The 27,795-nt window shown below is 36.7% G+C and overlaps 1 protein-coding gene across 3 annotated transcripts in view; it reads left to right on the top strand.

The window, feature by feature from the left end:
* The window catches only part of TM2D3 (TM2 domain containing 3), a 29,689-nt gene extending 2,340 nt beyond the window's left edge, over window positions 1-27,349 (top strand). For 2 of the 3 annotated variants that reach the window (XM_081291146.1, XM_081291145.1), the window contains 3 exons: window positions 1,338-1,512; window positions 3,009-3,084; window positions 5,729-6,049. In XM_081291146.1, coding sequence (XP_081147272.1) covers window positions 1,338-1,512; window positions 3,009-3,084; window positions 5,729-5,894 — 417 coding nt within the window. In that variant the 3' untranslated portion in view covers window positions 5,895-6,049. Of the gene's footprint in view, window positions 1-1,337; window positions 1,513-3,008; window positions 3,085-5,728; window positions 6,050-26,762 lie in introns of those variants that run through there. The other variant, XM_081291147.1, reaches the window with a different exon arrangement.
* Window positions 27,350-27,795: the final 446 nt, after the last annotated feature.

Consider the following 27,795-nt stretch of genomic DNA (forward strand, 5'->3'; position numbering starts at 1 on the left):
GCAGCTTACCTATTCTAAATAAATGCATTGTAAATTCCCAAGTTAAAAAGTGTTGTTAGATTTGACTGTTGGAGGGAGATTCTGAAATTGTTTTTGTATTCTTTTATAACAGCCCTGTAAAGTACATAAATAGAAGTAAATTTTAAAATCCTGTATTCCTTTCCTTATCAAGTTGCTACTGTTCCAATTATGTTGGTAACTGACAAGCCAGTTGGTATTATATGAAAATGTGCAGGACAGAAATGTTGTTTTGTAAGACCTGGAGAAGGTCTCATTTTACTAGTGTATCTGAAGTGGGTGTAATTCCTGCAGATGGGTTCTGTGTTCTTGGTAGTGAGAACTGGTATAATATAGAGGCATGAAAATGTCTTTTTACATAGATGAGCTTGCAAAGGAGTCAGTTCTTTGTAATGAGAAGATGGATTCAGTAAATGCTGGGATGACTGCATACCTCTCTGGAAAAAAAAAAAAAATAAGTCCCTGTTTTGTCCAAAATAAATCCCAGATAGAAATATAGCTGAAAGAACGGTAAGAGTGTCCTTTTTTGAGGGTCACTGAGCTGCAAGTTTGGAGGAGGATCCAGGTTCCCTGATCCCAGCTTGGTGCTTCTGTAAGCATAGCACATTCCCTTGCTTCTGAGTTCCAGGTCTTCCCTCCCATCTCTAGTTGCAGTCTCCACCTCAGGGTTTTTCCTCCTGCTGTCATCTCTATGAGCACTTGGCATGGTCACCCAATAGGCAGCCCAGCTGAGAAGAACTACATGACACACAGCAATTCAGACATATATGCCATGTGATTGTTCTAAGCTGGAAAATGCTGGGAAAATTTGGAACTTGGAAGCAAGGCAGTGTGCTATGCTCACAGAAGCATCAGGCAGCTATCTGTGACTATGACCTTATAAAATAATTTATTTCTATACTTCTAAAATATATGTACTCTGTTAAGCATCCCTGAGTTCAATTGCTGGCACAAAAATAAATAAATAATTAAAATAAAAATTCATGTACTGATTATAAAATAAGTTAATTAGGCAAAAGTGGTAAAATAATCTTATCACCCTGAAGTAACTTTTGCTATTTTGATGTGAGTTTATGTAGGTTTTTCCCAACTTTGGTAGGTAATATATATTTGGGTGTATATTTTTATGATTATAAGATCATACAACATACATTTGTTTTGCATACATATTGTTTTTGTGTCTATTTTTCTCCCACTTACTGCTAGGTCCTAAATATACGTATTTTAGAAATTTTGTATTATATGACTATGTGGTCTTAATGACATGATGACAAACAACTGTATTATGATTGATTAATTCTATGTCCTTCTGTGTATAGGATCAAGACTTCAAATCCCAAAAGAGCTTTATCATCAACATGACTTGCAGATTTTGCTGGCAGCTTCCTGAAACAGATTATGAGTGCTCCAATTCCACCAGCTGCATGACAGTGTCCTGTCCTCGGCAACGTTACACTGCCAACTGTACGGTGCGGGATCACATCCATTGCTTGGGTAAGTCAGTCAGAGTTCAAGAAATTTCATAAACAAAGTATTTCTAAGTTCACCAGAAACTTGAAAATTTAATTATTTTATCATATACACCAGTGGTTTTTTAGTTGTGCCAATCCGCATTAGTAGACTTGATGGACTAAAAAAGAAATGTATGGAAAATGTGCAACTCTTTTTAAATACAAAATTGCACAAAACAAAAAATATCTCAGATCTAAAACATAGTAATTGATTTTCCCCTGATTAACAATGAACAGTTCTAATACATTGTAACCACCTGAATGTTCCCTTTGTCTACTTTGTCTTCCTTCTCCATAGAGGTAACACCTTTTGAATTTCATCATCCACTTCCCTTTTAAAATATTCTGTGGTTCTGTGTGTGTGTGTGTGTGTGTGTGTGTGTGTGTGTGTAATATAGTGTGACATGCTCTTTATTTTAGATTAGATGTATAAAATAACATAAGACTGTGGTCTTCTGGGACCTCTTTCCTCTCAACATTAGGGCTCTAATGGGACTTCTCTTATTATTTTTACACTGTCAGATTATAAATTATAAAATTGTATCAACAGTGGATCCAGTCTCCAAAGTATTGAATTTTTTGCTGTTTTTACCTATTGCAGCAACTCTTAAAATTTCTGTACCTATCTTCTGTTTGTATATTTGTAGTAGTGTGTCTGGCATATATTCTCCCTCAGGTCTTATTTTCTAGAGTGGTTTACATTCTGAAATTTACATTCCCATCAGTGGTAGCCCATAACTATTCTTGATGATCTAGATCTTCAGTATGTCTTATCTTTAGGTTTTGTCTAATATTAAAGATTTCTGGTATTATTTTATATTCTTGGTACTGTCCTTAGGTGACCCTAAAACTCTTTCCCAGATTTTGACTTTTTTCCTCCCCACTTTCCTTAGAGTATCTTTTGATTAATGGAATTTTGAAAATGTGATTAAATAATTAGTCTTATAGTTAATTACTTCTTTTTGTGGTTTCTTTTCCCACCCCAGGTTCATAATTTTCTATATTTATTTTCTTTTAAAAACTGGAAGTTTGGCCTTTCACAGTTAGTACTATAATCCATGAGAAATTGACTTTGGTAGATGTTAGGAGGCAGATTCACCTTTCTATGTCCTCCCTCATAGATAGCCAATTTTGCAGCTCATCTCTGTCACTCTCTATTATATGTCAAGTGTTTATATGTGGTGCTGGTTCTGGGCTGGCTCTTCCTGTTGTGTATATCTGTCTTCACCCAAAGTTTTGATATCTAGTAGAGTATTTCATATTCTTTAAGTTTTAACACCAACTTAACTGATTTAAATATTAAATCTGTGCTTATAGATGGTAAGGACTTTCTTTGTGTTATTAACTAGAGTAAAACTAATTATAAATAGAGGTGACCTTTTGATTCTAAATTATAAGGTATTAGTTATAATGACTTCTCTGAGAGTATTTTTGTACCCATTTTTTAATGTAGAGTGTTTTCCTTTTTCTTTTTGTAAGGTAATCGTACTTTTCCCAAAATGCTATACTGTAATTGGACTGGAGGTTATAAGTGGTCGACTGCTCTGGCTCTAAGGTAAGCTTTGGTATTAATAAGTTAAAAATACCATTTGGATTTCTTTGGGATCAATGCAATTTTTCAAACATTAGGCTTAGCCAGACACATCCTTTGCTAAGATCCTACCACTTCTGTTAGATAGCCTCTAGAAAACACAGGTGCAGATAGGTAAAAAGATCAGACAGTACTTTTGTAGAATTTAGCTGCAGGCATATTTAGATTTTAAGTCATTCTAGAAATGACTTAATTGAGTTGTTATTGTAGAGCATTAGGACTAATCAGGGTTCCCATCCTGAACTTATGTGAATCAGTAAAATGCATAGGCTAAAATATGAAGGTTTTGCAAGGTATATTTTTAAATCTTAAGTAACTTTGACCTTATAAAAAATAACATTATTTTATATAAGTTTATTATAATATAATATAATGAAAAGTGGAAAATAAAGAAAAACTAAATAATCTATAATTTTATCATCCAGATAATTACAGATCTATAACTCTTAAAATGTTTATATTTTAAACTTTTCATCAGGATTATATCAGTCTTCCCACTAAGGGGAAAGACAGGTGGGGCCCTGGTTAAATTTTTAATCAAGAAGTTATGCTATCTATCATGAAGTCTTGATGTTAGAGCCTGAGACCTGCGATATGTGACATAGGGCAGGATTTTTTAACCTTCTCCCTGTTGACATTTTGAGCCAAATAATTCTTTGTAGTAGAGCTGTCCTGTGCATAGTAAAAATGTTCAATAGTGTCCTTAGCCTATACCTACTACTAGTTGTCAGTCATACCCCATTCCCCCAGTGGGGACAATCAGAATGCCTCCAGGCCTGGCCAAATGTTCCCTAGAAGGCCAAATTGCCCATTTTTGAGAGACATTACATTAGGGTTTGTGCTGACCAGAGGTTTACTGGAAAGTAAAAGAGGAATCCAAGATAGGAAATTAGACATGACAAAATAAGATTTGACAGCTGGCCATACATAGTTTTTGTCAGTTAATTATTCAAATTAAACTAGCAATTGACTTTAAAAGAAAACTTTTTAATTTAAAGTAATTTTAGACTTATATAAAAGTCACAAAGATGGTAGAGAGTTTCTTGCACACCCCTCACCCAGTCTCAGCTGCATAGTTAACATCTTACATTTAAGGACTTAAAAATTGTTTCCTTCATAGAGTTTAACATAGTACTTTTTTTAAATCAATGTTTTATTTCCAGTTTTACGGCATCTTACTGAACACTTTGGCACATATTAAAAATGGATCTCATATTTTCTTTGCAAACAATTTACAATTTGCATTTTCAATGAGTTCAGGGTTAACATAGTACTTTTAAAATATTCTCTGTAAATGAGATATGCCCCAAAGTACAGTTGTCCCTCAGAAGCCTTGGGGTGTTGATTCCAGGGTCCACTTGGATACTCACATCCTTTATATAAAATAGCACAGTATTTGCATAGAACTATAGATATCCTTCCACGTGCTTAAATCATCTCTAGATGATTTATAATACCTGATACAATGTGAATGCTATAGTTTTTTTTAATGTTTTTCTTTAGTTTAGATGAACACAATGACTTTATTTATTTAATTTTATGTGGTGCTGAGGATTGAACCCAGTTCCTCACACATGCTAGGCGAGCATTCTACCACTGAGCCACAACCCCAGCCCTGAATGCTATGTTAATAGTTGTTATTCTATATTGTTTAGGTAATAAGGGCAAAAAGAAAAGTCTGTGCATTTTTAGTACAGATGCAGTTTTTTTCCCCCCAAATATTTTTGATCTGTGGTTGATTGACTACAAATGCAAAACCTCCTTTGGAAACACAGAGCCAGCAGTCTTCTGCAGTAGGGGAAGGGTGTAGGTTAACAATATCAAAACAGAGTTGGCTGAATGTGAATAATCATGAGAGCTGGTTCATGGAAACTGTTTTCTACTCTTTCCTTTCATTTGAGTTTTGAAATTTTTATAATAAATATTTTCCTGATATTGTTAGATCTTAAGATTTGAAGCACTTAAGAATCATTAATTCGTAATAAGAGTGACTGAAAAGCCGGGCATGTGGCTGGGGAGGCTGAGGCAGGCAGATTGTGAATTCAAAGCCAGCCTCAGCAAAAACAAGGTGCTAAACTCAGTGAGACCCTGTCTCTAAATAAAATACAAAATAGGGCTGGGGATGTGGCTCAGTGGTCGAGTGCCCCTGAGTTCAGTCCCCAGTACCAAAAAGAAAAAAAGTGACTGAAGAAAGTTAAGACAACTTTATCTGGTTTAGTTCATTGTGGTATATGTCTCAAGACTCCAGCTCAAGACTACATGTCAGAACACTTTCTGTCAGACTAATTTGATTAAAAAGCAGTGAGATTGATTATTTTTATTAAAAAGAAAAACGTATCTTTCACCATGGTTAAAAATTGTATGCTTCTTTATTCATTTTTTTCTTGGTGCTGGGGATTGAATCCTAGGCCCTGTACATGCTAAGCCATATGTGTTTATTTTTGATAAGCAGTCTTGCATTATTTGGTGTTGTGAATTTATGAAATGGTCATTTATGCTCTAACTAGGAGTTGTTATAATTTAAGACCTTTTCACAAATGTGACTTAGTGTGGATATTACACCATAGCTGGCTACATTTACGGATTTCAGCCTACTTTATTGTTGCAGCATCACACTAGGTGGGTTTGGAGCAGACCGCTTCTACCTGGGCCAGTGGCGTGAAGGCCTGGGCAAGCTCTTCAGCTTTGGTGGCCTGGGAATATGGACACTAATAGATGTCTTGCTAATTGGAGTTGGCTACGTGGGACCAGCAGATGGCTCTTTGTACATTTAGCTGTGGTTATGTGTTTCAGAGAGGAGCAGTCCTTAGGAAAAGGTCTGTTGGCCTATAGTAACTGATGTGTTGTGAGTTGTGTGTTTGTATGTTTTTAATGTACAGCATCTGTACTTTGCTTGCCTTGATAAAGGTAAAATAAAGAAGTTAAACACTGAACATGCTAACCTGGAATTTGTTTTTATTTACCTGAATTATTTTTTTTCTGTGAAAAAATATAAACTTAAACCCAGAAGAACAAATTCTGCAGTGATGGAAAGGCCATTTAATTCCATGAAGTTAGTTTTATTGTTGCTTGAGTCAATCTGTGGTTTTTATCTCCAACCTGAAGGTGATGTCTTGAAAAGCCATTCAGCTGTGAATGTAGAGAATGGGTGAGCTCTGATTCTGTTATCGAACTAAGGTTTTCTGTGTCTGCTTCAGTCATCTTTTGAGCTTTGCAGTATAGTCTGGTCTTTATAAAGTAAAATGTAGAACTTATGTGTTTAGTTGCCATGATTCAAATTTTGTTAATAAGGTAGAGGGTTGCAAATGTATTAAAATTAATAAAATTACACTTTAAGAAATATTGTACACCTGTTTTTATATTTAAATATCTTGAATAGTCATAACAACTTCCCTTTATTATTAAGAAGTAAAATGTTTATTTTTGCCACATTCCAGCAGTCTATTAATAAAGTGGAAGTGTTGGTAAATGTGATAAATGTTTTTGAATTATTGTTGTTCTCTCGTGAACCCTTTATTGGACAGAAAAGCAATTATTCAAAGTGGGTTCTACTCAAGGTTGCTTTTGAAACATTTAAATATTCTTAATATTCTTCTTTTCAAATTTAGGTGTCTGTGTGTATTGCTTTTTAAACATCTGCACATATTAATAGCCAGAAGACTTAACCATCATACCTGATCTAGAAGCTATAAAATATCTCTTGGGAGTATTTACATAAATATCATGAGATGGACTCTTATTTTTTTCTAGTTTATTTGCTAATTACAGGTTCCCTGAAAAGAGAATTAAATCATTTTGGTGGTAACTTGCCTTTGAAGAATGGGTGTCTTCTTGATTAGATATGTCTGGATTTCATCAAGAGCAGTTCCAGCTCTGGTCACTAGGTGGTGCTTCCCCCATTCTACTTCCAAAGCAGCCAATCATAAGTTGTTGTTTTTTTTTTTCTAGAAACTTGTCTGTGAGCATAGAGCAATAATTTGAGGCAATTGTTTTTTCACAGTTTGTGTGGACTTTTAAAGGGCAAATTAATACTTTTTTCTTATTTGTGAGACTCATGATTGAACTGGCATTTGCTTAGAAAATAACTTTTAAATAGCAAAAAGCAGCCCTTTGTTAACTATAATAAAATTATCCTCTTAATTATTTAGCTCCATGTAGAATAGAATCTCTTAACATTTCCCTGTTGAGCAACCACATGTGGTGGAGCCAGGGAGTGGGGTTAGTGGGAAGTTACTGGCTGTACACATTGCTCCTGGAAGAAATAAATAGCAGCTTCCTTGACAATTGGAGAAAAATATATATGTGTGTATGTATGTGTGTGTGTGTGTGTGTACTGGAGGATTGAACCCAAGGGCCCTCTACCACTGAGCTCTGTCCCTTTTTATTTTGAGACAAACTCTAAGTTACTGAGACTGGATTTTGAACTTGCAGTCCTCCTGCCTCAGCTTCCCAAGTCTCTGGGATTATAGGTATGTGCCACCACACCCAGCTGATAATTGACCATTTTTATAGTTTTTGGACCTGACTTAAATAACAAAGTTGCCTTGTTTAAAAGGTGAAAGCTCGAAGATTCAGAATCCATAAAAAGAAATATGAATGAACTTGTTCTCAAATCCTAAAAAGTTTACACAGGGGGCTGGCCTTTGGAACTTAAAGTGTATAAGCCAATCGGGGGTACCTTTATACCAAGGATTTGGTGGAGTCAAGTCTCTGAGGCAGAGAACTAGTAGGAAATATGAAGAAATTTACAAATACAGTTTAAACAATCTTATGAATGATGGAAGCAAGAATCTTGTTCTCTGCATTTAATCTTATGAATGATGAACAGCCCCTTAAAAAAAACTGCAGAATAAAATACACTTTCAAAGGACACCAATGAGGGTGAGTGTGAACTGTTAAAAATCCCATGGGCTGTACTGGCAGCAAAATGCCATGTTTGGCTCTGGCCTGGGGTTCTATTCCTCTGCTATCCATTGTTCTATTTCTATAGCAGTCCATTTGAGCTGCCATAACAAAACACCATGAATTGGATGGCTTCTACATAACAACTTTATTTCTCACGGAAATGGAGTCCAAGATCAAAGTGCTGGCAGATTTAATATCTGGTAAAGGCCCCTTTTCGCATAGCACGCCTTTCTGTGTCCTCACATGGTATTAGTGTGGAGGGTCTCTCTGGGGCCACTTTTATAAGGAAGGGCACTAATTCCTTCATGAGGGTTCCACTCTATGGCCTTATTATGTCCCTAAGGCCCCACCTCTAAATACTGTTGCCTTTGTGCAAGGGGGTTAAGATTTCATGAATTTTGGGAGGGAGCATAAAGAAACCTTAGAATGTGTTCTATGAGTTCTGACTAGGGAATATTAGGGAACCTGTTTACACGGGTTGGGGACCATATAAGTCAACCCTCTCTTGATGTTTCTCTAGATATTCAGGATTTATCACTGCAGCTTGCCATCTGTCATTATGTAGTCTTTATATCTTTACTTTGCTATGTCAGCATTCTTGCATATTACACCCAGTAATTCCTCACAGGAAGGTGCCATTTTATTTATTTCTATCATTCCCTTTGTCCTTAGTATAATGCCTTGCACACAGAGTCCTTTATATATTTGCTGAGTGTGTTAATGTCCCCAGTGTCTTGGAGGTTTTGAAATAATCATTTAAGAATTTCAAGGCACTTGATGTGGCTACAGCAACATAATATTCAGAAATTGGCTTTGGATAAATATTTGTCTATAGCACCATGTTGCTCCGATTTCTCCAAATGACCGAGGAGCCATTCTGCTTTATGGTGCTTATAAAAAGGTATTTTAAAAAGCTCGTATGCCTCAAGACTTAAAAATGTAAAAATATCTTCTCTAAGCTATACCATTATGTTTCACTGTGCTTTTTTTTAATACCTTATGCCAGAATTGCATTTATTTTTGGTGCATCATCAGCTAAGGAATTTGCAAGTGATTTTAATTCATCCCATGAGCAATGAGTGGAAAATGAGCTATGTCTGATGCAGCTTTTCAAATATGACATGAAGAGAGCTCCAAAATGAAGACAGATTTCCTTTACCCCTGCTCTTCAGCTTCCCCTCTGTCCATGCCATATCCAACAAAAGCACTTTTGATTAAGTATGAAGTGTCACAAGAATGTAGAGGGTAGGGGCTGCAGTTGTAGCTCAGTGGTAGTGCACTTGCCTAGCACGTGTGAGGCACTGGTTTTGATCCTCAGCACCACATAAAAAATAAATAAAAGTATTGTGTCCATCTATAAGAATAAAAACGAAAAGAATATAGAGGGTATGTAAGTTAAACTTTTTTTTTTTATTGTTTGTATCATTGTGTATGTATGTATGTGTGTTACTGAGGGAGGACCAAACCCAGGGCATCATGCCTGCTAGGCAAAGGCTCTACACTGAGCTGTGTCCTCTGGCTCTTAATTTTTTTAATTGTATATATTTATGATATACATGATGTTTTAATATAGGTAGTGAAATTATTCCTATATCTATGATTACACATAATTGCCTATTTTGTGGTAAGATCACTTAAAATCTACTCAGCAAATTTCCAGCATATAATACAATAATTATAGTCCTCATGCTATAAATTAATTGTTATTATTCGTGGTACTGAAGATTAAATCCAGGGCCTTGCTCATGCTAAGTAAGTGCTGTCATACACCCAGCCCCTGTAAGTTACTGTTACAATCTAGGGGACTTCGGTATGAATTCTGAGATTTGAAGTATTGAAATTATCTTTTATATTTTTATGCAAAACAAGTTTTTCTTGAGAGACTTGGACATAATTTATCAAGAGACTTCATGAGGGCAGGCAAGAGTCTTTTTCTCTGTTTAGTCCAGCTTGGACAGCCCTACTGAACACACAGTAGGTATACAGTGATGGTTGAATGAATAATGAGGAATTTCCAGGAGTAAGCCAAACACCTACAACTATTGCTAAGGACACTTTTTGAAAAGGTGGTAGAGGGCAGCTAGATCATGGCATCCCCTTTTCAAATAAAAACCAACGACAATCTAATAGAAACAAACACATTCTTCCCACAGAAAAACTGGCAAACAGAAACTCAGTCACAAATGAGCTAAAAGACAATTAAATGCCAAAAATGTCAAAGAGAAGTGGGAAAGGAAGAACAACTTATTGCTCAGGTATACAAAATTACTCCCTCAAATGGTCCTGGTGAATTAGCAAAATCCAGAGACTCTCACTAGCTAGACAAATTTACTGGCAGAAGGGGAATAATATTTTTATCTGTGCCCTGTCACTACTGGAGGAGGAGAGGGGCTAGTGAACAACTAGGATGGATGCCTTAATGCACAAGGAGGTTCCACACTGAACCAAAGAAAAGAATTGAAATCCAAGGTGAACCCCCACAGACCACAAAACCCACTCACTACCTAGGGGAAGAAAATCTTGGTTCAAGACAGTTTAAAAAACCTTAGTAAAGAAACCAGAGACCTCATATTCTAACAAAGATATAGTCTTAGTTGCTTCACTCTTTCACCCCAGCTATCAGACCACAGGACATTGAAGTGAACACAAAATAGAAGTTACAAAATGCTCAGGGAAGAAAATGAATTTATTGACATGAAGTTGTCCACATTACGTTGAACAAAATGAAGAGAGATGATCCACTTAACATTAACTAGAATGACAATAATAATAATAATAATAAAATAATAATAATAATAAAATAATAATAATAATAAAATAATAATAATAATAATAAAGACAATAACAAGGATTGGTGAAGATGTGGAGAAGTTGGAACATTCAGACATTACTGGCAGTCACCTGAGAAAACAGTCTGACACTTTTTTTTTTTTTTTTTTTTTTTTGGTACATGGAATTGAACCCAGGGATGCTTAACCACTCAGCCACCACATCCCCAGCCCTTTTAAAAAATATTTTAGAAACAGGGCCTAAGTTGTTTAGAGCCTTTCTAAATTGCTGAAGCTGGCTTTGAACTTGCGATCCTCTTTCCTTAGTTTTCAGAGCTGCTGGGATTATAGGTGTGTGCCATGACACCCTGCCAGCACTTCTTAAAAATGTCAGAGTTGCCATGTGATTCAGCAATTCTACTTGTAGGAGTGTGCCCAAGAGAAGTGAAACTACATGTACATACACTTAAAAACTTTTTTATAGATACATTATCCCTAATAGTAGAAAGTTGTAAACAACCCCAATGCCTTGATGCATAAAGCATAAACCAGATGTGGCATATCCATGCCATGGAATATTATCTCATCATAAAAAGGAATAAAGTACTGATACATGCTACAACATGGACAAACTTCAAAAATGCTCTACTGTCTAGTGTAGTGGCTGCACACCTGTAATCCTAGCAGCTCAGGAGGCTGAGGCAAGAGGATTACATGTTCAAAGCCAGCCTCACCAACTTTGCACGGCCCTATGTAACATAGCAAGGCCCCAAGTCATGTAGCAAGACATGTCTCAAAATAAAATACAGTGGTACATATACACAATAGAGTATTACACAGCCATAAAGAAATGAAATTATGGTATTTTCTGGTAAATGGATGGAACTGGAGACTATCATGCTAAGTGAAATAAGCCAATGCCCAAAAAACCAAAGGCCAAATGTTCTCTCTGATATGAGGATGCTGACTCACAGGGGGAGGGGTTCCCCCCATCCAACAGGTTGGAGTCACTGGAAGGGAGGGATGATGGGAATGGGGAAGGGTAGAATGAATCAGACATAACTTTCCTATGTTCACACATGAATACATGATCAGTGTAACTTCACACCATGTACAACCACAAAAAAGGAAAATTATACTCCAAGTATAATTTTATATATATATGATGTGTCAAAATATATTCTACTGTTACATGTAACTAAAAAGAACAAGTTTTAAAAATTGAAAAATAATATCTTGTAAAGTAGTCAGGTGATGCATTTACAAACAACATAACTATATTTATTATAATACAGTATAAGATTGCAGAATATTTGTATTATCCAAAATTTATGTTATGCAAAATACAATTATATTTTCTTTAAGAAAAAATAAGATACAAAAAAATGTACTAAGTGGAAAAAAAAGACAATTACACTTTGAACTAGTGAACTTTATGGTGTGTACATTTTTCAATGAAGCTATTATTAAAATTATTTATTCTAATTGGGTATACATGACAGCAGAATGAAGTTTGACTCATTGTGTGCAATTGCAGCACAGATTTTCATTTCTCTGTTTGTACATGATGTAGTGTCACACCATATGTGCATTCATACATGTACCTAGGGTAATGATATCCATCTCATTCCATCATCTTTCCTGCCCCCGTGCCCTCTCTTTTCCCCTTCCCTCCTCTTTGCCCAATCACAATTCCCTTTTTTCCTAAGACTTCACCCACATTATGGATCAGCATCCTCTTATCAGAGAGAAGAACATTTGGCCTTTAGTTTTTGGGGATTGGCTTACTTCACTTAGCATGATAGTCTCCAAATCCACCCATTGACCTGCAAACGCCATAATTTTATTCTTTTTTTTTTTTTTAAAGAGAGAGTGAGAGAGAGAGAGGGAGAGAGAGAGAGAATTTTTTTAATATTTATTTTTTAGTTCTCGGCGGACACAGCATCTTTGTATGTGGTGTTGAGGATCCAACCTGGGCCGCATGCATGCCAGGTGAGTGCGCTACCGCTTGAGCCACATCCCCAGCCCAATTTTATTCTTTTTTAATGCTGAGTAATATTCCATTGTGTATATATACCAAGTTTCTTTATCCATTCATCTATTGAAAGGCACCTAGGTTGCTTCCACAGTTTAGCTATTGTGAATTGAGCTGCTTTAAACATTGATGTGGCTGTGTCACTATAGTATGCTGATTTTAAGTTCTTTGGGTATAAACCAAGGAGTGGGATAGCTGGGTCCAATGGTGGTTCCATTCCAAGTTTTCTAAGGAATCTCCATACTGCTTTCCAAATTGGTTGTACCAATTTGCAGTCCCACCAACAATGTATGAGTGTGCCATTTCCCCCACATCCTCACCAACATTTATTATTGTTTGTATTCTTGATAACTGCCATTCTGACTGGCATAAGGTGAAATCTTAGAGTAGCTTTGATTTGCATTTCTCTAATTACTAGGGATGTTGAACATTTTTTCATTTATTTGTTGATCGAATGTATATCTTCTTCTGAGAAGTGTCTGTTCAGCTCCTTAGCCCATTTATTTATTGTGTTGTTTGGTTATTTTGGTGTTAAGTTTTTTGAGTTATTTTTGTATCCTAGAGATTAATGCTCTACCTGATGTGCGTGTGGCAAAAATTTGCTCCCAAAATGTAGGCTCTCTCTTCACCTTATTGATTGTTTCTTTTGCTGAAAAGAAGCTTTTTAGTTTGTATTCATCCCATTTATTAATTCTTGATTTTATTTCTTGTGCTTTAGGACTCTTGTTAAGGAAGTCAGGGTCTAATCAGAAATGATGAAGATTTGGGCCTACTTTTTCCTCTAATAGGCACAGGATCACTGGTCTATTTCCTAGGTCCTTGATCCACTTTGAGTTGAGTTTTGGGCATGGTGAGAGATAGGGGTTTAGTTCACTTTGCTGTATATGGATTTTTAGTTTTCCCAAATGAAGAGGCTACCTTATCTCCAATGTACATTTGTGGCACCTTTGTCTAGGATGAGATAACTGTATTTATGTGGGTTTGTCTCTGTGTCTTCTATTCTGTACCATTGGTCTACATGTCTATTTTGGTGTCAATACCATGCTGTTTTTGTTACTATAGCTTTATAGTGTAGTTTAAGTTCTGGTATTATGATGCTTCCTGCTTCACTCTTCTTGCTAAGGATTGCCTTGGCTATTCTGAGTCTCTTATTTTTCCAAATGATTTTCTGTGGGATGCCATCCTTGCACATGATTGAGTTACCTCCCCTACTGGGTGTGAGGAGCTCAGATACTTTTTTATGTGTTAGAGCTTTCCCCACCCTTCTTGGGTTCGAGGGCTTGTCTGTGTGGAGGCGTGCCTCACCACTGCCCTCAAAGATCCAATCATCTCACCTGACCTTGGAACACTGCCCCCCTTGACCTTCATTGGATGGGATTTTCCCCAGAATTTTTTGTTCCCCAATAAAAGCCCTCTCCCTGGCATGCTCTTTTTCTCTCTCGCTAGCCTCTTCAGTAAACCTTGCTACTTCCCTGGGTAGCTTGAGGCTAGGGATTCGAGGAGGTGTCCTGGAACTAGTTTAAAGGTAATTGGAGTCTGTGTCTTTAATTTAAACTCCCTTAGGATTTTCCCACATGGCCGAACGGTTCATACCGTCTGCACTGGCCACGGACTAAAATTTTCATTATTGTTTTTTCTATTTCTATAAGGAGTGACATTGGGATTTTAATTGGAATTACATTGAATCTTTATCGTGCTTTGGGTAATATGACCATTTTGACAATATTAATTCTGTCTATTCAAGAACAAGGGAGATCTTTGCATCTTCTAAGGTTTTCTTCAATTTCTTTAGTGTTCTGTAGTTTTCATTGTAGAGGTCTTTCACCTCTTTTGTTAAATTGATTCCCAAGTATTTTTTTAAAAAAATATTTATTTATTTGTAGATGAACACAAAGTATCTTTATTTATTTTTATGTGGTGCTGAGGATCGAACCCAGTGCCTCACACATGCTAGGTAAGCACTTCACCACTTAGCTACAGCCCCAGCCCCTCCCAAGTATTTTTTTAATTTTTGAGGTTATTGTGAATGGGGTAGTTTTCCTAATTTCTCTTTCAGAGGTTTCATCACTGATGTATAGAAATGAATTTGATTTATGGTATTGATTTTATATCCTGCTACTTTGCTGAATTCATTACTTAATTCTAGAAGTTTTCTAGGAGAGATTTTTGGATCCTCTCTATATAGGATTATGTTGTCAGCAAATAATGATATTTTGAGTTCTTTTTCTATTTGTATCCCTTTAATTTCTTTGCCTGTCAAATTGCTCTTCCTAGAGTTTCAAGGACTATGTTGAATAGAAGTGGTGAAAGAGGGCAACCCCATCTTGTTCCAATTCTTAGAGGGATATGCTTTCGATTTTTTTCCATTTAGAATGATGTTGGCCTTGGGTTTAGCATAGATAGCTTTTACAATGTTGAGTTATGTTCCTACTATCCCTAGTTTTTATAGTGTTTTGAACATGAAAGGGTGATGTATTTTGTCAGATGCTTTCTCTGCATCAATTGATATAATCATATGATTTTTATATTTACGTCTAGTGATGTGATGAATTACATTTATTGATTTCTGTATGTTGAACTAGCTTTGCATTCATGGAATTAACCTCACTTGATCATGGTGCCCTATTTTTAAAATGTTTTTGTATGCAATTTATCAGAATTTCATTGAGAATTTTTTGCATCTATGTTCATCAGGAAAATTGATCTGAAATTTTCTTTCCTTGTCGTGTCTCTGCCTGGTTTTGGTATCAGGATGATGCTACTTCATAGAATGAGTTTGGACGGGTTCCCTCCTTTTCTATTTTATGGAATAATTTGAGGAGTGTTGGTATTAATTCTTCTTTGTAGGTCTTACAGAGCTCAGCTATGAATCTGTCTGGTCCCAGGGTTTTCTTGGTTGGTAGGCTTTTGATGGTATTTTCTATTTCCTTGCTTGAAATTTATCTGTTTAAATTGTGTATGTCTACAGCATCCCTTTATGTTCAAAACTCTAGAAAAACTAGGGATAACAGGAACATACCTCAACATTGTAAAAGCAATCTATGCTAAGCCTCAGGCTAGCATCATTCTGAATGGAGAAAAATTGAAGGCATTCCCTCTAAAATCTGGAACAAGACAGGGATGCCCTCTCTCACCACTTCTGTTCAACATAGTTCTCGAAACACTGGCCAGAGCAATTAGACAGACGAAAGAAATTAAAGGCATAAAAATAGGAAAAGAAGAACTTAAATTATCACTATTTGCAGATGACATAATTCTATACCTAGCAGACCCAAAAGGGTCTACAAAGAAACTATTAGAGCTAATAAATGAATTTAGCAAAGTGGCAGGATATAAAATCAACACGCATAAATCAAAGGCATTCCTGTATATCAGCAACAAATCCTCTGAAATGGAAATGAGGAAAAACACTCCATTCACAATAACAAAAGAGGTGAAAGACTTATACAATGAAAACTACAGATCCCTAAAGAGAGAAATAGAAGAAGATCTTAGAAGATGGAAAAATATACCCTATTCATGGATAGGCAGAACTAACATCATCAAAATGGCGATATTACCAAAAGTTCTCTATAGGTTTAATGCAATGCCAATCAAAATCCCAACGGCATTTCTTGTAGAAATAGATAAAGCAATCATGAAATTCATATGGAAAAACAAAAGACCCAGAATAGCAAAAACAATGCTAAGCAGGAAGTGTGAATCAGGCGGTATAGCAATACCAAACTTCAAACTATACTACAGAGCAATAGTAAGAAAAACAGCATGGTACTGGTACCAAAACAGGCGGGTGGACCAAGGATACAGAGTAGAGGACGCAGAAACCAATCCACAAAACTACAACTATCTTATATTTGATAAAGGGGCTAAAAGCATGCAATGGAGGAAGGATAGCATCTTCAACAAATGGTGTTGGGAAAACTGGAAATCCATATGCATCAAAATGAAACTGAATCCCTTTCTCTCGCCATGCACAAAAGTTAACTCAAAATGGATCAAGGAGCTTGATATCAAATCAGAGACACAGCGTCTGATAGAAGAAAAAGTTGGCTACGATCTACATACTGTGGGGTCGGGCTCCAAATTCCTCAATAGGACACCCATAGCACAAGAGTTAATAACTAGAGTCAACAAATGGGACTTACTCAAACTAAAAAGTTTTTTCTCAGCAAAAGAAACAATAAGAGAGGTAAATAGGGAGCCTACATCCTGGGAACAAATCTTTACTCCTCACACTTCAGATAGAGCCCTAATATCCAGAGTATACAAAGAACTCAAAAAATTAGACAATAAGATAACAAATAACCCAATCAACAGATGGGCCAAGGACCTGAACAGACACTTCTCAGAGGAGGATATACAATCAATCAACAAGCACATGAAAAAATGCTCAGCATCTCTAGCAGTCAGAGAAATGCAAATCAAAACCACCCTAAGATACCATCTCACTCCAGTAAGATTGACAGCCATTAGGAAGTCAAACAACAACAAGCGCTGGCGAGGATGTGGGGAAAAGGGTACACTTGCTCATTGTTTGGTGGGACTGCAAATTGGTGCAGCCAATTTGGAAAGCAGTATGGAGATTTCTTGGAAAGCTGGGAATGGAACCACCATTTGACCCAGCTATTCCCCTTCTCGGTCTATTCCCTAAAGACCTAAAAAGAGCATGCTACAGGGACACTGCTACATCGATGTTCCTAGCAGCACAATTCACAATAGCAAGACTGTGGAACCAACCTAGATGCCCTTCAATAGATGAATGAATAAAAAAAAATGTGGCATCTATACACAATGGAGTATTACTCTGCATTAAAAAATGACAAAATCATAGAATTTGGAGGGAAATGGATGGCATTAGAGCAGATTATGCTAAGTGAAGCTAGCCAATCCCTAAAAATCAAATGCCAAATGTCTTCTTTGATATAAGGAGAGTAACTAAGAACAGAGTAGGGACGAAGAGCATGAGAAGAAGATTAACATTAAACAGGGATGAGAGGTGGGAGGGAAAGCGAGAGAGAAGGGAAATTGCATGGAAATGGAAGGAGACCCTCATGGTTATACAAAATTACATACAAGAGGAAGTGAGGGGAAAGGGAAAAATAATACAAGGGGGAGAAATGAATTACAGTAGAGGGGGTAGAGAGAGAAGAGGGGAGGGGAGGGGAGGGGAGGGGGGATAGTAGAGGATAGGAAAGGCAGCAGAATACAACAGACACTAGAATGGCAATGTGTAAATCAATGGAAGTGTAACTGATGTGATTCTGCAATCTGTATACGGGGTAAAAATGGGAGTTCATAACCCACTTGAATCAAAGTGTGAAATATTATATGTCAAGAACTATGTAATGTTTTGAACAACCAACAATAAAATAAATAAATAAATAAATAAATAAATAAATAAATAAATTGTGTATGTCCTCCTGGCTCAGTTTAGGTTGATTATATGGCTCTAGAAATTTGTCAGTGTCTTTGAGGTTTTCTATTTTACTGGAGTATAAATTTTCAAAATAGTTTCTACTTGTCTTCTGTATTTCAGTAATGTCTGTTGTGATATTTCCTTTTTCATTATGAATTTTAGAAATTTGAGTTTTCTCTCTCCTTTTTGTTAGGGTGGCTAAATGTTTATCAATTTTATTTTTTCATAAAACCAGCTTTTTGTTTTGTCAATTTTTATTTTGTGAATTGTTTCTTTTGTTTCAATTTCATTGATTTCTGATCTTATTTTAATTATTTCTTTTTTTAAAGAGAGAGAGAGAGAATTTTTAATATTTATTTTTAAGTTATCAGCGGACACAACATCTTTGTTGGTATGTGGTGACTGAGGATCGAACCTGGCAAGCCAGACAAGCGCTCTACTGCTTGAGCCACATCCCCAGCCCTTAATTATTTTAAGTCTCAATCATTGATTGTTTTATTGACTTATATAGTTTCTTTGTTTAGTTTATGTTTGGAAGATCTATCCAGCAGTGAGAGAGGTGTATTAATGTCACCCAGTGTTATTGTGTTGTGGTCTATTTGAGAAGGGTTTGTCTGATATATATATAGATGCCCCATTGTTTGGGGCATAGATATTTATGATATCTCTTGTAGATGTATCAATCCCGTAAGCAGTATGAAATGTTATTTTTTATTCCTTTTAACTAGCTTTGGTTTGAAGTCCACTTTATTTGATATAAGAATGGAAACCCCTGCTTGTTTACATGGTCCATATGAGTGGTATGTTTTTCCTGCCTTTCTCCTTCAATCTGTGGATGTCTTTTCCTGTGAGATGAGTCTCTTGAAGGCAGCATATTGTTGGGCCTTTTTTAATCCAATCTGGCAGTCTATGTCTTTTAATTGATGAGATTAGGCCATTCATATTCAGGGTTGTTATTAAAATACAATTTGTATTCCTGAACTTTTTGGTTTTTAACTTGACTTGGTTTCCCCTTTGATTGGCTTTTCCTTTTGTGTAGTTTCTCTCTTTGCTGATTTTTCATTGTTGTTTTTCATTTCGTCCTCCTGGGATATTTTGCTGATAATACTCTAGTGCAGGCTTTCTTTAGATTTGATGATGAAATAAAAACATTTCATGATAAACAAAAGTTAAAAGAATTTACATGAAAGGGTGATGTATTTTGTAGGCTCCCTCACCTACAGATGGCCACTGAATCTTGGGAAATGCTTTCTCTGCATCAATTGATATAATCATATGATTTTTATCTTTAAGTCTAGTGATGTGATGAATTACATTTATTAATTTCGGTATGTTGAACTGTAAATTCTTTTAACTGTAAATTCTTTTTAACTTTTGTTTATCATGAAATGTTTTTATTTTGTCATCAAATCTGAAGCTTAGTTTTGCTGGATATAAGATTCTTGGTTGGCATTCATTTTCTTTCAGAGCTTGGTTTATGTTGTTCCAGGATCTCCTGGTTTTGAGGATCTAGATTGAAAAATCTGCTATGATCCGAATTTGTCTCCCCCTATATTTGCTCTGATTCCTCTCTCTTGCAGCCTTTAAGATTCTATCCTTATTCTGTATGCTAGGCATTTTCATTATAATGTGCCTTGGTGTAGATCTGTTATAATTTTGTAAATTTTGTGTCCTATAAGCCTCTTGATTTTCCAGTTCATTCTTCATGTTTGGGAAATTTTCTGGTATTATTTCATTGAAGAGATTGTGCATTCCTTTGTTTCAACTCTCTGTGCCTTTCTCTTTCCAAATAAATCTTAGTTTTGGTCTTTTGATGCTGTCCCATAATTCTCGGATGTTCTGTTCATAGTTTCTTACCATCTTCACTGTGTGGTCAACTTTATTTTCAAAATTGTATGTTTTGTCTTCATTATCTGACATTCTTTCTTCCTAGCAATCTAGTCTGTTTGTGATGCTTTCTATTGAGTTTTTTATTTGGTTTATTGTTTCCTTCATTTCAAGGATTCTGATTATTTTTTCAGAATCTCTATTTCTTTCTTGAAGTAATCTTTTGCTACCTGTATTTGCTCTCTTATCTCTTATTGGAGTGATCAATTTTGCCTGTATTTGCTCTCTTATGTCATTCTTTATTTCTCAGATCATTTTAATTATGTACATTCTGAACTTCTCTGACATTTCATCACTGCCCTGTCCATGGATTCTATTATTGTAGTATCTTGGCTTGTTTGATGCACTTCCTTCCTTTGTTTTTTCATGTTGTCTATGTATTTTCCTTTCTTGCAGTGCAGTTCTAGGTATTAGTTTCTACCCTATAATCTTATAATGTCCCTGCAGATTACCTGTACCTCCCCTTGGTGTTGGTCTTCCAGTCCCCTGCCAGTGTCCCAAGGTGGATGCTACTGCAACTAAAGGTGGTGATGGCACTAGTAAAGGTAACTCAGGATAGCAGTGGGTGTGTCCCAAGATGGAAGCTACCACTTTCAGAGATGAGCCTGAAAAGATGGGTCTTACAATGGCTTTGGGCTACCTGTTTGGAGACGCAGTGCTGTAATAGAGTGGGCAGCTGCCTCAAGGCCCTGTCTGTTGTTCCAAGGTAGAGGCTACTATAGGGGGAGGGCTATGGTAATGGCTGCAATGTCCTAAGATGGAGGTGGGCTGGGGGAGTGATGCATTGATAAACAGGGATCCACAGTGTGGTCCTCCACTCTGCATGGCAGCAGTCCTGGGCCTGGGCTCTCACACACGTCAGTGGGGGTAGTCCTAGGCCTGAGCCTGGGCTCTATTGTGGATTGGCAGGGATGGTTCTGGGTCTGACCTGGGCCTAGGCTCCCTACAGTGAAGCTATTCTTGAAAAAACGAAGGGCCTCAACAACTGTATATACACAGCATAGCAAGAGGGATGAGAGAGCACAGAAGAACAGAAAGGGAAGAAGGAACATAATATGCAAAAGAAAGATGAAGAGCTCATCTCAAAGATAACATGGCTAAGACACAGATGGGAAGTCCTGGCAAAGCTTTTATGCTATAGAACATTTAAGTGCATTTCTTTGTTCAGCAAAAATACCAAGCCCCTACCACATCCCCTACCTTCCTAGGGCTGGAGATGGAGCAAGAAACAAGTTCTTCCTTTTGGGAGCATATATTCTAGTACAAAAATGTAGACCTGCAGATATTGCCTCCATTGAACCCTTCCATCATGGAGAGAACATTGATTTGTCCTCATTGGAATTGACACATGTTCTGGTTATTCATTGCTTCACACAAAATTCTTCTGATCAAAGAACTCAATTCACAGAAAAATGTGCCACAAAGTGTGAACTTATGCTGAGAAAGTGGGAAATGGCTCCCAAAATAAAGCCACACTATGATTTTAACCCCTAAATATAGAAATGCACTCAGAATACAAGCAATACTCCTTTATCCCTTAGAGTGGAGGTTTGGGGTCATTGATTTGAGATATCTCTTTCTTCTTTTGATGCTGGGGATCTCAAACCCAGGGGTTTGTAGATACTAGGAAAGTACTCTACCATGGAGCTACCTCCCCAGTCCTCTCATTTTCTAATATAATTTTTTTGTCTAATATAATTTTAATGCTATCAATTTTCCTCCAAGCTTTGGGGGCATCTCACAATTTCTGTTGTATTCAATTAAATACATTTTATAATTCCATTTTTAACTTCCTCTTTAACCCAAGGTTTTGTTTTTTTTTTAAGTATACCTTTAAAAATATTTCCAAATGCACAGGAGCTTTCAAGATATATTTTTGTAAAAACAGGGAGAGAATTAAATAACAGCAGATGGGATAGAGAGAGAAAATGAGAGGGAAGGGGAGAGGGGATAGTAGGGGATAGGAAAGGTAGCAGAATACAACAGTCATTAATATGGTATTATGTAAAAATGTGGATGTGTAACCGATGTGATTCTGCAACTTGTATTTGGGGTAAAAAAGGGGAGTTCATAACCCACTTGAATCAAATGTATGGAAGATGATATGTCAGGAGCTTTGTAATGTTTTGAACAACCAATAAAAAAATTCACTGTTAAATAAAGATATATTTTTGTAATTATTTTCCAGTTGAATTTCATTATGGTCAAAGAATAAAATTTTTATTATTTTAAATCTCAAATTACTTGGTTTACTTTATGGCTTTATCATGACATGACTGACATGATGTGTCAAGACAACATATGACAAATGTTATGCGTGCACTTGAAAAGAACATGTGTTCTAATGGTCCAGGTAATATGTTTTGCAAATTTCAATTAGTCAAGCTGGTTGATAGTATATTTGGAGGTTTCTATATCTTCGCCAATATGTCAATTTATTCTGTCAATTACTGGGTAGTGTTGCAGTTCCCAACTGTAGTGGTGAATTTGTGTATTTCTTTTTATAGTTCTATCGATTTTTGTTTATATATTTTGAAACTTTTATTGAAAATACACAATTGGAATTGTGATTTTGTTGTTATTGTGGTAAAACATATGTAACATAAAGCTTACCGTTTAACCATTTTTAGGCATATAGCTCAGTGTCATTAAGTACATTCACATTGTTGTGCAAATATCACCACCACTCCTCCTGGCTCCTTTTCTGCCTCTTCCACCTTCTCTTGAATCTCTGGTGCCTTTTTAATTGTTTCCCCCTGCTTTCTCTTTATTGCTCAAATTGGAAATTTCTATTGATCTGTTTTTGAGTTCACGGAATCTTTCCTGTATCATATCTAAAGTAGCACTGAGCCATTCTGTGAGTTTTAAATTTCAATTATTATATTTTTTGTTATATAACTTCACTTGATACCTTTTTATATCTTTATTTGCTGACATTTTCTATTTTTTACTTTTTTAAAGTGTGTTCATAATTGCTCACTGTAGTATTTTTATGATTGCTGCTGTAAAATCCTTAGAAGATAATTCTAATATCTGAGTCATTTCAATGTTGCCATCTTATAATTTGCCATTCAAGTTGTTGAATGAGAAATCTCCCGGTTTTTCATATGACAAATGATTTTTTTTTATTACCCCTTGGGCATTTTGGGTATTGTGCTATGAGACCTGTTTGACCTTTTTTATTATTCTTAAATTCTTTTTTCTGTTTAGGAATAGTGTGCAGGTCTGGGTACGGGTGCATCTCAGCTCCCCACTGACTTCACTTCATCCCCCTTATGACAGTGGCATGCAAGAAGGCAGATAGGTGTCACCTAGTGATGGGAGTCCTCACAGAAGGAGCTGCCATGAGGAGAGCTGCCTATTGAGGGAAAAATGTTGGGGAACATTGGGTGGCCGGACAGAGCCTTAGGAGAAGCTCCTGCTCAACCTTTCTTGAGTGACTATATTTTTGTGCTTCTGTAACCCTTAGACATCAACCTCCAGCTCCTTCAGCCTTTGAATGTAGACTTACACCAGAAGCTCCTGGTGGTCTTTCAAGCTTTCAGCCTTGGACTGAGACTGCATCACCTCTTGTTCTGAAGCTTCTGTCTTCTTGGACTGAGCAGCTACTGGTTTTCTTGGCTCCCCGCCTACAGATGGCCACTGTAGGACTATCCAGCCAATCAAATAAATCCCCTCTCATAATCATGTACATTCTATTGGTTCTGTTCCTCTGGAGAATGCTAATACCTATAATTTCTTACTCTACTCCATTCCTAATGTTCCCAGTTTCCTTCTATTGTTTCTGTTCTATCTGAAGAATTTCCACTAGCATTGTTTCTTCAGAGCAGGTTGGTCTGCTGATAACAAATTCTCTTAGATTTCTTTCATTCAAGAACACCTTTATTTCACTCTCATTCCTGAAACACTGTTTTGTTGGATATAGAGTTGTTGGTGACAGCTTTCTTCTCTTTCACCCCTTATCTTGGCTCCTCTGTATGTAATATTCTCTCTGTTCTCTGGCTGCCTTCAAGCTTTTCTCTTAGCCTTTAGCATTAGGCAGTTTGACTGTAGTGTGTGTAAATGTGTGGGGTTTTTTAAAAAAAATATTTTTAGCAGTAGATGGACCCAATATATTTTACTTATTTTTTATGTGATGCTAAGAATCAAACCTAGTGCCTCACACATGCTAGGCAAGTGCTCTACCACTGAGCCACAACCCCAGTCCAATGTATGAGTGTGATGTGGGTAGTGGGTACTGATATTGTTTCCTTCCTTTTATTTTTGGTATTTATTCTGCTCTGGGTCCTCTGAGATTCTGGAATCTGTAGTTTATCATTATCATTACTTTTTTGTCTTAAAATATTCTTCGGCACCATTCTCTTTATTCTCCTTCTGCAACTCCAATAATATGTATGTTTAGACCATATGATGATATCCTACAGTCTTTGAATGTTTTGTCATTTTTTTTCTCTTTGTGTTTCTATTTGGATAATTTCTGTTGACCCAGTTTCAAGTATTGTTTTAATTAATCCAAAGCTGTATTTACTCTACTCTTGTGCCTTTCAAAATAAGTTTTCATTTGTGATAGCATATATTTCTAGCATCCCTAGTATACTTTTTCTTATATTTTTAATCTCTCTCTTGGAAAATTCTCTGACTGTTCATGGTCATTGCCTCTCCTTTCCACTAGATGCATTAGTGTATGAATTATAGTATTTGAAATTCCAGTCTGGTTGTTCCAACTCTTTTTTGGGTCATCAAGTCTATTTCTGTCAATTGCTTTGTATCTAGATTGTTTTATTTTACCTTATTTAAATTGTAATTTTTAATTGAATTCCATTGTGTGTAGAAGAACACTGCAGTCAGAGGTAAATCGTATTTATACAGTAAGTTATTGTGCCTATTTGGAGTGGTGTTTAGTATGCAAGATTGAGTAAGTCCCTTTAGGGGTTGAGCTGGGTTTAGGTTTTGTTATTGCTTTTGTTACCTTCAGTGTAGCTAAATCTTTAAGTTTCTCTAAATAGGAGATCCTTCTACCTTGTGCTTAGGTTGGAGAAAGGGCTGTAAGATGTTTCTTCTCAGTGTTCATAATGTTCCCTTTCCTTTTAGCAGTTCCAGCATGCCTCGGCACAGAGTGGTTCTTCCCTCTCCTGCAGGGTAGAGTGTCTTTACTTGCTACTCAGTACTAGGCTCATGGTGAGAGGGCAGATTCTCTATTGGCCTGATTCACCCTCTTTCTTAGATCCTAAACCTCAATGTGGGGCTTTCTCAGCTCTCTTGCCTGGTGACAACTAAATTCTTCTGTATACCATGGTTGGTCTTGGACAGGTATTTCCTCCCCTCCTCTCATTGATAGCAGGCCTCTGCTTGATATAGGATTCTGGGCCCCAAATGGTTTCTTGCCTTTTCCCTGAAGTAAGAAGTTTTTGCTTCTGTGTCCCTCACAGTTGCAATGGATCTTTCTTGTGTCCTGGGGGCCAAAAGTTACTTATTCCTCTACCAGAGACAAATGGGTTTTGTTTTTATTCCTTTTTCAAAATCAATGGATTTTTCCTCTGTCCTGCAGGTGGGAGCATTTGATACCCCTATCTGGGTGTCTTAAGGTTTTTGCTGCAGGAAGGAAGGATGCAAATAAATGAATGTGACTTCGTACCTGCCCTCCAACAGTGACTGATCTTTTCCTGCACACCCACATGCCTGTGCAACTTAGAGAGGTCTCTCTAGTCTTCTGCCTGTTTCTGATATTTCTCTAGAGAGCACTCAATGATTCTGCAAGTGTGAACTCCCTGAAGTCTGGCTTCTCCTGGGATTCCAAACCTACATACTAACCCAGACTTGGCCTTTAATTACTTGCTAAAATGTAGATGATACCTTTTTACTTAAAAGTGGCCACATGTTTCCCCTGTGCTCTGCTCAAAGAGAGGTAGGTAGTGTGCCCCATGTTTCCTCAAAAGGCCTGCTCCCACCTTGGAATTCAACTTACTTGATTGCCTTACAACTTCAGATCTCTAGAAGACTAAATACAAATTATAACTTGGTACACTCTCCAGGTTTTTCTCATTGTTCTTTACAGACTTCATCCTAATGTGGGAGCAGGAATGAAATGTTTTACATCAAAAGCACTAACTCACCCTAATCTGTTTACAAATTAGATCTATCAAGAAAATTGTATAAAATTTTTCTTTCAATTGCATCTTTCTATTTTTATAAAATGATTTAAAAAGAGTTTTCCAGCTATGTTTAAAAGCTGTGAGTGATCTACTTTTCTTCTCATTTTGTAACCTAGTAACCAAGGTCATTAATGAGAGTCATTCTTAAACTTTGTTACTTTGAAAAAAAATTAAGATTCAACACATAATAAGAAGGTTATTTTTTTCCTCTTTCCTTTGGAAATTCTTGAATTTTCTCATTTCAAATTTATATAAGCTCTCTGTAACCAATTATGGCAGTATCTCCCATGGACTTTTAAGAGATCTTATGATAGGTTGCATTTTTCCTTTGTGCTAGATCTGTTCATCTGGGCTAGTTAGCTCTGGAGTGTGCACATAATGACAGACATTTTTGTGATTGCTTAATGTTCTGGTTTCTATGATTGTGTAACAAATGGCCTCAAATCTTAGTGGCTTAAAACAGTTCCTTATTTTCATAGATACTCTGGATCAGACATTTGGATGGGTGCAGCAGAAGGGTTTGTCTCTGCTCTCTGATTCCTGGGGCTGCAGTTGGAAGACTCAGATGCTGGGGCCAGAAGCATCTGAAGATTTTCAGTCATGTGCCTGGAGGTTCTTCTACAAGTGGGCCTCTGCATGTGGTCTCTCTCTCTGTGGGTCTGGTTTGTGTTTTGCTATGGTTTGGGTGTGGTTTGTCCAGTAAAGGTTCGTGTGTTGGAAGCTTGGTCCCTAGTGTGGTAATGTTAAAAATTGGTTAGACTTTCAAGGGGTAGTGCCTCATGGGAGGTGGTTAGGCCTTTGGGGGTGCTGTATTTGCAAGGGTTAATGTAGTTCTTATAGGATCCCGAGTTAGTTCTCACAAGAGTGAGTTGCTCAAAACAGTAAGCCTGATCCTCGGGTTGCTGTCTGATTTCCTGTCTCACCATGCTGTCTCCTTCTCACATGTGTTTCTACCACTGAGACACCATTCACCTTGAGGTCCCTGCCAGGGCCAAGCCTATGTCAACAGCATGCTCTTAGATTTCTAGAACTGTGAGCTAAATAAACCTCTTTCCTGTATAAAGTCTCCAGGCTCAGGCATTTCACTATGGTAACAAAAAATGGGCTAGTACAGGTTTCTGTACAGTGTGGTGGTTGGCTACATGGCATATCATAGTTTCCAATTTTAGAAAATACAATTTGCTACAAATAATCTTCAAAGTCTTTTAAGAAATGGGAGCAATGAGGAAGAAAAGAAGATGAGGGAAAGCTGACCATATGTACCCTTCCTTGGTATCCCTTCAGAACCCTTAGAACTTTCTAGTTTTGTTTTTCCCCATGACTAGGACATAATACTAATTTCTAGCTAGACTTTTGTTTGCAATATCAATAGGTGTCTCTGTTAAGAGTTCCTATTTAGTTGGTATTTTCAAGAATCTATAAACCTATGTCCTTTCTTGGGTCATCCCAATTAATTAGCTTTTGTCAAAGTTTTCTCCACCCAGCCCTTCCACAAGAGGGCTTGGTGAAAGG

This window comes from Spermophilus citellus, assembly GCF_964194105.1.
Source record: "Spermophilus citellus genome assembly, chromosome: 4".
Classification (NCBI taxonomy): domain Eukaryota; kingdom Metazoa; phylum Chordata; class Mammalia; order Rodentia; family Sciuridae; genus Spermophilus; species Spermophilus citellus.